The sequence below is a fragment of the Tripterygium wilfordii genome, chromosome 19 (assembly GCF_013401445.1).
Source record: "Tripterygium wilfordii isolate XIE 37 chromosome 19, ASM1340144v1, whole genome shotgun sequence".
Lineage (NCBI taxonomy): Eukaryota > Viridiplantae > Streptophyta > Magnoliopsida > Celastrales > Celastraceae > Tripterygium > Tripterygium wilfordii.
In genome coordinates, this window is record NC_052250.1 from 2,323,888 (window position 1) to 2,334,877 (window position 10,990).

A 10,990-nucleotide genomic window follows, 5' to 3' on the forward strand; every position below is an offset into this window, starting at 1 on the left:
TCCGCATGAGAATGGACGGCCCGTTATCAAAGGTGGGTACTATTTGAGCTCTACGTTTTTCCATTCATACCCTATTTCCTCAAATCACATTCCATTTCCCCCAAAGTCCAAACTCGCACTTGCATCACCACTCCCAAAATCCTTTCCCGTTAATGGCAACATCGCTTAGCACTGACTCTAGCCATGGCTAGCAAACACATCAAAACCCAAAACTGAATATGCGAATCGAAGATCAAAACATATAAATAATTAGCGTTACCATTTTCAGAGCTCGATTCACAAATCATGTGAGTGATTATAGGGTTTGATAACGGAATGCTGGACTTCTCAGGACATTCTTTCGATGAACTTTCATAGCTCCTTCACTCCTCTGCTAATGCTGAAGAAAGAGACGAGTTGATACGAACGATTAGAAGGAGAAACTTAGGAATGGGAAGAAGAAAATGTCAGTAGGGGACAAATGGGGTAAGGACGTGTTTGGTTGTTAGGGAAAATGGGGTGCCAATGAGAAAATGTGAAGGGCAAATAGTCCCATCTTATTTAAAGTTCTAAACCTTCCGTGGAACCCTTATACATCAAACGCTGCCGTTTTTTCTCTTCTATTTAAGCTGTGTAGTTTTCCCGAAACCCTTGACGCAGCGCGTTCCTTCTCTATCGTCGAGTGAAGAAACAGCTGCAGCTGAGCGGATCTAATGGGTATCTTCTCTCTTTCTCTATTCCTCTACAGTTTCGACAGTCCTTTTGGATTTCTTACACTTTCTGTAGGACTCTATTGTCTATTTGAAGCATGCGTTTTGAGTTTGAGAGGTTATATTTGATGCGATTTTTTTGAATCATTTAGGGGCTTACAAGTACGTGTCTGAGCTATGGAGGAAGAAGCAATCCGATGTGATGAGTTTCTTGCAGCGTGTGAGGTGCTGGGAGTACCGGCAGCATCCGTCGATTGTTCGTGTCACGAGGCCCACTCGCCCTGATAAGGCTCGCCGATTGGGGTACAAGGCTAAGCAGGTATGCAATAGATTTCTAGTCTCGCTTGTTAGTCTATGTTTTTATTTGGCGTTGCGTAGATAACCGTTATGGCTTCTATAGTTCGTAGTTGGTTGAATGTCATTTTGGCTTCTATGTTCTGTTCAGTTTGGGATTAGCTTGGGATATTGTGAAATAAGCTTAGAATATCTGCTCAAATGAGCTTGGCTTGTTTTAAAACCTATTGTTTGCTTTTATCTGGTAAAGAATGGAGATTTGTATTTCATTGGAATTCCTTGGTTGAACTTGTGAACGCTGAGTTCAGATGTTATTATGTAAGTTGGGGTGAGATTGTGCAATCTATTTTTTTATTTGTGGGAGAGGGTTTTCACCTTTGCATGTTTCTCTTAGAGTTGTGTTTTTCATCTTCATAGTAACTTTTGTTGTTAATATCTGTACTTGTTCATAACCTCATATGGGTGAGAATTGTGTATTTGTGTGCCATTGCACATCTGGCTTAGTGGTGAGTACTGATAAACAAATTCAGCATAGGCTTCTTTATGATGCTTTTGTTATGGGTGGATTCTTTTCCTAATTATGTCATATGAATGACCCAATAGTTATTCCCATTGAATTTCATGTTCATAAGCCCATGTGAAATATTAAGTGTCGACTTTCAAGGATCTGTATTATCCCATTTCTGCCAAATTGTATGCATACAACATAATTATTGTGTACCTGAATATATGATTTGTTTACTCCCCTGAAATTTCATGACCATTAGCCTGTTTTTTATGCTAATTTTCAAGTATATGTACTGCACCTACAATAAAAAACGTATCCCCACAAAATATGTGGCGATGTTGTTTCCATAAATTGGACCTGTGACCTCTGGTCGCATGCTTGTCTATTCAGTTGTTTTTTTTTTGAAAGCAATAAATTCAATAATATTTACAGTTTATTTTTGAATTTCCCAATGAAAGAAGCCAATGCAATTTGTGGCTAAGTAGATTACTCTTGTGGCATTTTTGGGATATATGTCCTCATATCTGTGTAGTTAGTGTCTGTCATTCAGATTCTATGAAATTAATTTGGTAGACTGTATAACTGTTTTGCAGGGTTATGTCGTTTATCGCGTCCGTGTTAAGCGTGGTGGTAGAAAGAGACCTGTTCCTAAAGGTATTGTGTATGGAAAGCCCACAAACCAAGGTGTTACTCAATTGAAGTTTCAGCGCAGCAAGAGGTCAGTTGCAGAGGAGCGTGCTGGTAGAAAGTTGGGAGGTCTCAGGGTTCTCAACTCTTACTGGATCAATGAGGTTTGTAACCTAGTTATAGTTCACAAACAATTCTTGTTTTCCTTGTTATAAAGCATTTTTTATTGCTTTTTAATAGAGTTAAACTAATTTGTGCTATATTTCATTGTTTAGGATTCTACTTACAAGTATTATGAAGTAATACTTGTCGATGTTGCACACAATGCCATTCGCAATGATCCAAGGATCAATTGGCTCTGCAATCCTGTTCACAAGCACAGAGAGCTCCGTGGCCTTACTTCTGCGGGGAAAAAGTACAGGGGTCTACGCGGAAAGGGGCACACGCACCACAAGGCTCGCCCTTCTCGCAGAGCAACCTGGAAAAGGAACAACACACTGTCACTTCGTCGCTATCGCTGAGCATTGTGTCTTTTCTTGGTGTTTTTGTACTTGCTGGATTTTGTTTGGAAGACTTGGTAGTTGGAGTTCGGAATTTTTGAAAGTGAATTACTGTGGTGTTCTGTCTAGAAACCTTGTTCTTCGAGAAGTTTCTAATTTCTTGGATTTTGTATTGCATTAACTATTTCAAATTTTTATGTATCTTTGAATAATATTTTGTAATTTATTGTTTCCCAAAGACAAAAAAATTCACACTTTCCTTCGCATTTTCTCTTGTAGTTTTTTGATTAACAATAAAATAGATAATTTATAATATCGATAGTACTAAATACTAATATATTAATATTTATTGTTAAGAAAGTGACAAACTTCAAAGACAAGCCGGTGCCAGCCTAGCTTGTTTCTATTATTGTATTTCTATCCGGTGGTAAGGGTTCAATTCTTGTGAGCATCTAGTTGGTTTTCATTATTGTATTTTTATTCGGTGATAAGGGTTCAATTCTTATTGATAGTATTTGTGTGAATATGTCCTTGTAGGTAACATTTGTGTGAATATTATTTCTTATTGGTAGTATTTGTGTGAATATGTCTTTGTGGGTAATGAATATTATATGAGTGTGTGTAAGTTGAAGGGATATATGTGTAGTGTATATGTGCGCTTCCATTGCCCGATAAAAAAAAGTGCTCTCCCTCAATGAGAGGAGAACGGAAAATTCAATTCCACGCTTGAAACGGAATGGTAGAAACTTTCTTGGTTTCAGCTTCAATGTCTGGCTGCTACAACTGCTCAACTGATTCTAAAGATCACAGATTGCCCTTTTCAGCAACCCTGTGGCCTCCTGACCCTCCTCTGCAATCAGAGTTCCTCGATCGGTGAGTTTTCCAAAGGCAATGAAATAAAAACTTTGTTTGCCTTTTATTTCATATATATTTAGAATTAATTTGTATAATTCCATATTTGTTGAGGCCTGTTTCTGTTTGTTTGTTCAGACTACTTGCAGTTTTCCTTTTGCTTTGGCATCAAGACGATATGCTCCCGTTCTGGATCTTCTGATGCTGAGCAAGGTAAAGTTCTTACATTAAGCGCATCTGGAAGTTTTGCTCATTATCTTCTCAAATTAATGGAATTCTTGGAATTGTTGATTTTACATGGAGCTTTCTTTGAGACTACTCTACATAAATGGGTAATATAAGACCTGTGCGATGTACACCCACACATGCATACATGTTTGCACTTGATCATGCTCTAGTCTGTCTACTAGATGGGATAGGTGCCAGTTTTTTTAGTGACCAGCTGGTTTTTGGCGGCCGTAGCTTCCCTTTGTCAGACATCTGCTGAACCCACTTTTCAGAAAACCATTCATAATTCAAACTTCTTGTTCATTTCATTGTTTGATTTCTGGTAATCTATAGCATTATAAGCAAGACTTGTATGCAGTTGTGCTTAATAGTCATACCAATGTGACCCACGATTGTGACGGCAAAGTAAATCAACACCATTCTCCTCACAACCATGTACTTATTGAGGTTGATTGTTTTTTCCTGATACAAGCTGAGAATGTTACAAAAGCAATAGCCGATTGGAAAGAACTACAACAGCAGTGATTGTGACAAAGATGCCAGGGACTTGAAGCAGAAAATTAAAGTTACTGTGAGCGTGCTATTTTGTATTTACGTGGAAACATATGTTGATCGCAGTCTTTAATAGAAACATGCAGGGGAAGGGCCTGATCATTGTGGTTATATGCTGTTTGTTGAAATTGATCCAACTTTCTGAAGGACTCTCTGTCATCTATAGATTGGAAAATAAAATCTCTAGGTAGGAGTAATACAAGCATTTCTTATCTTAAAAGGTATAGGTTTTTATGAAGAGGACGCCCATTAGTAAGGACATCTATATGCCTACCATGCTCATCTTTTTTTTTTTTTTTTGCTTCTGTTGAATGGTCCAGTCATTTCTGAATTCTGAAGTAGAATTAGCAACTTCTATGAAGAGGACGAATTCAGAGTGAAGTCTACTCCTGCAAACAGTAGCTCTGCCTGAGCGACATTGCAATCAACCCAGCTGGCCAGGGTGGAATTCAGAGTGAAGGCTACTTCAGATGTTTCATTGGAGTTTCTCTGCTTGGACAAAATTGCAGTCAAGTCAGCTGGCCAGGGTGGATTCAATTCCAACATCTGCAAATTTCCAAGCTGCTTCTAACTGCAATCGCGTGGTGAGTTTTCACCTTCTACCCTTTGCAACTATTTATAGAGGCCACACATTATTTTGTGAGACTTTTCAACTTAACTAATATACAAAATTTAATAAGATGTCCTTTGTCTTCTTGAATTTTCTTGCATTTGCTCTGAAAGTAACTGCCTTTTGATTCATTTCTGGCCATTTGCATGGAACTTTCAATGAATAACCTGCATTATCATCCGAAGACAATGAACAAAATGAAGAGAGGAGAGAAAAGAATAAATGAAGAGAGCATGAAATGATGACCTTCGAGTCCAGTGGTGAACATAACAAGATCTGAAAATTCACCAATCTGATTCAAGAACTGCAGCAAATTCAAGTCATATTTAAGGAAAACAAAAATTTATAAGTGTCAAGTATCTTCAAGGAAAACAAAATTTAAGGAAAATACTTTCTAATTACTTTCAAGTTTCTATCCATTTGCATGGAACTTTAAATATGAGTTGAAAATTGGAAGTAACTAGACTGTATTTCCCTGCATTTGGTTTGGAAGTCACAAGTGGGACCTGAATACCTTTAACGTTTTTTCTTGGAATTTTCTTGTGGGGTCTGAATTAGTTGATTAGAACCGTCAATAACGTAAGTAATACTGACTCAAATGAAAAAAAAAAAAAAAAAAGGAAAAGTAGGAAGAAGTCCAGAGTTGGCTTCCTTACGGGTTAAAGTTTGTACGGTCATTTCTATATTAATTCATAGATAGATCTCTTGACAATCACAAAGCTGCTGAGTTTGGCAAAGAGAAGACACTTGAGAAGATATGGTAGATTTTCCTAAAGGCATCAAAAGGCTCTGGAATTTATGGAATATCCGGGGTATTCTACTCATCAGCCTCTCCCTTCAGACCGTTTTGACATTGTTCGCTCCTTTGAGGAGCCGAACCAACCGTGGTTTTCCCACCTCGTTGATATGGTCGGCCTACTTTATTGCCGACTGGGCTCCAGTCTTTGCCGTTGGACTCATCTCTAATGACTCAGACCGTACCACGGATTCAGACAAAGCCGAACTTCTGGCATTTTGGACTCCATTTCTGTTGTTACACCTTGGTGGCCCAGACACTATAACAGCTTTCTCTCTTGAAGATAATGAACTGTGGCTTAGGCATTTAATTGGACTTTTTATCCAAATTGCTGTTGCTCTCTATATCTTCGTCCAAACTGTACCTGGAAATGAGGTATGGATGCCAACAACCTTCATTTTCCTTGCAGGTATCATCAAGTATCACGAGAGGACACTGGCCCTCCTTCACTCGAGTTTGGATAATCTTCGTGATTCTATGATCAAAGATCAGGTCCCTGCCAGTCAATACTACCAAGTATATGGTTCTGAAGGAAAAGTTCCTGAGATATTGCATACTCCTGCGGTTGTTCCTCTACAATCTAACGAACAATTCAAGGCTACTCAAGCGGATTTACCGCCAACACCTTTAAGTAATCACGAGGTGGTGCGACATGCTTATAATTTTGTCAATGTCTTCAAGGGACTAATCGTCGATCTCATCATCCCTTCCAGACAGTTCAAAAAGAGCCGAAAATTCATCTGTGAAAGAGCAGAAGAAGATACTCTGAGGCTATTGGAGGTTGAACTCCACTTCATTTACCAAGTTCTCTACACTAAGGTCCAAATCATACGTTCAATAAGAGGAGTCATTTACAGGTTGATATCCTTCTGCGCAATCGTGGCAGCCTTTGCAAGTTTTCATTTCCGAGTAAACAAGAACAACTTTCACAAGGTTGATGCCAAAATAACATACACTTTGCTCTGGGGCGCCGTGGTTCAGGATATTATATCTTTGTTCAAGGCCGTGTTCTCTGATTGGACAGTAGCTTCTTTCCGTGGGCGTTCAGCTAATATCCTCAGTCGCTTCTTTGATCTCAGGAAGCCAAAGTGGCGTGAATGTGAAACAGAGCATTTTGTCAGGCGCAAAGTGTTGGCTACACCAGTTATTTTTCGTAGGTGGTCTGGTTATGTGTCGGGATACAGCTTAATAAGATATTGCTTGAAAGCACGTTCACAGAGGATCCACAAAGTCCAGAGTCGTTTGCAACTTTTAATTAGTGGTGTCACCCAAACTTGTCCCATTCGGGAGGTCATAAAGGGTACAAAAATCAGCTTCTATAAGGTTTTTCACATTTTCCGCCTTGAAAAGGTGATCAATCTTTTCATTAATTTGTATCGCCTTGAGGATTCGGTTGACGAGATGTTATATAAGTCCAGAGAACCATTGAGTTTAGAGCTGTGGCAATTCATTCTCCGTGAATTGAAAAGCAAAGCCATGCAGGCAAAGGATCGGAAAATCGCCACAAAGATGAACTCTGCTAGAGGCGGTTGGGTTCTCCAAGATAGAGCTCACTTATTGCCATACGTTGAAGATGTTTCCTTTGAAGAGAGTCTTTTGATGTGGCATGTTGCCACTGATCTCTGCTACCATGCTGATCTTCAAAACCAGATGCAACAATTTGATTACGACCATTTAAATTTTAGTAAGATCATCTCAGATTACATGCTGTATCTTTTAATTTTGCGGCCTACTGTTATGCCTACCCTTGCTGGTTCAGGGAAGTTTCTGTTTCATGATACCTGTACTAAGGTTCATAATTTATTCTCCAAGAATGGGTTCAAATCAGTTGATGAAGGGGAAGCATGTAAACACATTCTCGGTATTGACAACGATGCATTACTTTTGCACAGGTCAAAGAAATCCGCATTGTTTGATGCAGCAAGGCTGGCAAAGATGCTGCAAGATCTTGGGGGATATAGATGGAAGGTGATTAGTGCAGTGTGGGTGGAAATGTTGTCTTATGCTGCAAGTCGTTGCCCGGTAAAAAGCCATGCTGAGCTTTTAAGTAAAGGTGGAGAGCTTATAACTTTTGTCTGGTTATTAATGGCTCATTTGGGATTGGGAGATCAATGCAGATTGAACGGAGAGTACCCAGCAACCAAAGTGTACTTGGGTCAGTTCTGAATAGCTCTGTTTTGGTCTGTGACTGGAGATGTCTCTTACCTTCTTATGATATGCTTTTACTTATATTTATTTTATTGTGTTTTGAAGTGGGGATTGATTGTAGATTTATGCTGTATCTTGTTGTCTCTGTGAGAGTAGTGTTCTGCAAAGCATTTGAATGTATATTTTTATGTCTGATTTGTTGTGTAGTTTACTAGGATTGCTTAGGTTCTGTTTGGTATCACTTCCAAAAATTTTGAAAACAAAAATAAAAAACTAAAACATAAAACATAAAATGAAAATATAAAATTGAAACTTATTTGGTTCAACACTTAAAACTGAAAACAAAAATTGAAAACAAAAATTGAAAGCATAAAACTAAAAAAAAAAAGTGTGTGTTTATACTTTTATTTTCATAATAATGAAATATATCCACACCACTATATTTTTTATAACTGCAGGCTTTGTCATGTTTCACCATTGAAAATATCAGCAGAAAGTAAAAAAGATAAGAAATAAAACAATAACCCAAAGTATATTTGAGCATTGTCTTCATATCTCTATGCAATTTGTAATATGAAATCTTTAAGAAAGTGCAATGTATAATAAGTGTAACTAGTTCTGTTTCGAAAACTTTTAAAAACCTTCTTGTTTTCAAAAATTTTGAAAACCTGTTTTTGGTTTTCATAAAAACCAAAACAGAAAATACAAACAAACAATATTTTTTGTTTTTATTTTCTATTTTTTTAAAACTAAAACAAAAAACAAGAAACAAAAGTGATACCAAACAGACCCTTACTTTGTTAGATTGTATAGAAGAATCCAGAGAAGGCAATCAATTGAATTTTATTAATCTCATTGGATTTTGTGGTTCAAACTAAATTAAATTAGTTATTAGTTTTTACCCTAATGGTTAGGAGAGAGTTTTTCTTTTCTAGAGGTTACGGATTCAATTTCCATTGGGTTTGTATATGAACTACCATATGCTTGCACCATATGCGTTGTTTGTGTACTATTTCATGTGCTTATCCAGTGCACAACCAGTTGAAGGTTTTCAGGTCAAACAAAAAAGATTCAACAATATATACACTTATTCAATGCATGCATAATAACAATTATTCATGGGTTTATTCAGTGTACACCCAGTTGAAGGTTTCCATGTCATAAACAAAAGAAATTCAATAATATATATTATATGTATCTTTTTTTTTTTGTAAGTAAAGTAATGCTTTAAAATTTTAAAATAAGCATACAAAATATTAACTTTGTCAAATTAAAATATATGCTCTACCAAATATTTTTTTTACAACTTATAAAATTACTTATTTTTTGCAAATATGTGCTCTATCAAATATTTTTGACAACTTATAAACTAAGCTTTTTTTTTTCCCAAATATGAGGCAGACATAACAACAAAGGATCAAATCAATGTTTGATTTAAAACGATAAACACTGTAATCCACCAGAAATTGAGAGAAAACTCTTTAGGGTTTTGTTATATTTCATAAAAGTAGAAGATAATGACCACTAAGGCCGGCTACGAACCTAATATGATTAAAAATATAAAATTACAAAAATGCCCTTAAAATAGTTTGAGGCACGAAACGATGAAATTTCACGAAAAGAGGGGGGTTAGTGGCCAAAGGCGTCTAGTTCGTTTTAGAACGCCGTTTTGCTTCAACTAGTCAAATTTCATCGAATTCAGACAATGTTACACAAAATCCAACCCAACTATTTCAAGCCCAACAAAATGATTTCAACTAGTCGGTATTTTTGGTGATTGACTCCAACTTTTAGACCAATCCCATATCAAAATATTTGCTCTACCAACATACTCAAACTAGGAAATTAAATTGTCAAGACATCATGTTTCCTACAAAAATTAATTATTTGGGCAACTCACACTATTCTATTTTGGATTGTTCTTCATTTTACCAATTTGCATAGAAAGAGGCCAAATTAGGCTGACTAGTGTATTATCCATTGAAAAATGTTAACATTACGTAAGAACATAGGAAAAAAACAAAAGTATTAAAAATTATCATTATTCCTTCATTACACGGAGAAAATAATACAATTCATAGAGACGAATTTTTTGGACAATTTTTGAAAATGTTAGACAATAAGCCTGCATCATTTTTGTTAGCAAATTCAACTCCTCCTTCATTATTGTTCATTGGAGGTCTTGAATTCTGAATATCATTCGGGCGCCATTGATATTCAAGCCCCGATTGCTTCTCATTTCAGCTAATGAGCTAGAACTATTACCGGGATGTTGAGTTGGTAGATCTCTCTCATGTTGGGATGATTATTAGTATCTTAGTATTTTACTTGCATTGGGATATTTAGCATCAATCATGCTCCAGATCTCCTTAATCTTTTTCTTTGATAAAGACGAATAGATTGCGCATATTTTTGTCTGACAAATTGAACAGGCAAATTTTCCCGTCATGGTCAATTTGGTTTATTAGATTTTCTAACTCCAACTCTTTCAATTTCCTTTCCACTGTCTTGAGTTTCTTCTCCAATTTCTCTATGCCCTCCTTTAAGTACATCTCTTGATTGTACAAGTTCTTTGACTGATTGATCTCCGGGAGGTCGAGGAACCCATTTAGAATTTGTTGCATAAATGGATATTGTGTGCATGCCATGGTGCTGCTTCTTGTTCATTTGGACTGTTGATGACGATTACAGCGGTGGCATAACATAAATGACCAATTCACCAACTTTTTCAGCAAGCTTGGCCTCCTCTTTTTTAAAGTTGCCTTTCTAGTAGCCCTATTTTATATCCATCCAAGCCTAATTCTTCTTCTTGCCATGGTTGTTTTTTGTTTTGTTTTGTTTTTTTTTTTGCTTTAAAACACCAAATGTTGAGGGGATTTTATAACTAATTTTGTGTATGTAGTCAATCAATATCTTTTCAATTTTGGGTAGGATAACAAAAGAAGAATTGGGAATTTAAAATGTAATCATAAATCTCTTTCTATATGATAGGGATATAATGTGATATTTTACAATCTAACAATATATGGTAGGTTAATTAATTTCTCCTAGAAGGAAAAGTTTTAAATGTTATTTGAATAATGGTTATTAGGCACCTATTGAATAAGTGTAGATATTATCAACAAGATCTACATTTCTTTAATTGATGCATAATAACATTATTCATGGATTATTCAAATAAGATTT

At 36.4% G+C, this 10,990-nt stretch overlaps 2 protein-coding genes across 2 annotated transcripts; both read left to right on the forward strand.

Moving 5' to 3' along the window:
- Positions 1–540: 540 nt before the first annotated feature.
- LOC119985215 (60S ribosomal protein L15-1-like) lies at positions 541–2,856 on the forward strand. The gene is made up of 4 exons (XM_038829440.1): positions 541–696; positions 842–1,008; positions 2,085–2,282; positions 2,394–2,856. The coding sequence occupies exons 1-4, from the start codon at positions 693–695 to the stop codon at positions 2,637–2,639; spliced, it is 615 nt and encodes a 204-aa protein (XP_038685368.1). The 5' UTR covers positions 541–692; the 3' UTR covers positions 2,640–2,856.
- A 2,622-nt stretch (positions 2,857–5,478) lies between these two features.
- Positions 5,479–7,760, forward strand: LOC119985298. The gene is made up of 2 exons (XM_038829555.1): positions 5,479–7,340; positions 7,549–7,760. Exons 1-2 carry the CDS (start codon positions 5,618–5,620, stop codon positions 7,626–7,628), a joined length of 1,803 nt encoding a protein of 600 aa, XP_038685483.1. The 5' UTR covers positions 5,479–5,617; the 3' UTR covers positions 7,629–7,760.
- The last annotated feature ends 3,230 nt before the right edge of the window (positions 7,761–10,990 follow it).

Coding starts and splice junctions, on each gene's coding strand:
- LOC119985215 (XM_038829440.1), top strand. Junction 1,009..2,084: donor TGGGGTACAAGGCTAAGCAG/GTATGCAATAGA, acceptor ACTGTTTTGCAG/GGTTATGTCGTTTATCGCGT. Junction 2,283..2,393: donor ACTCTTACTGGATCAATGAG/GTTTGTAACCTA, acceptor TTCATTGTTTAG/GATTCTACTTACAAGTATTA.
- LOC119985298 (XM_038829555.1), top strand. CDS start 5,618: ATGGTAGATTTTCCTAAAGGCATCAAAAGGCTCTGGAATTTATGGAAT. Junction 7,341..7,548: donor TTACGACCATTTAAATTTTA/GTAAGATCATCT, acceptor ACTTTTGCACAG/GTCAAAGAAATCCGCATTGT.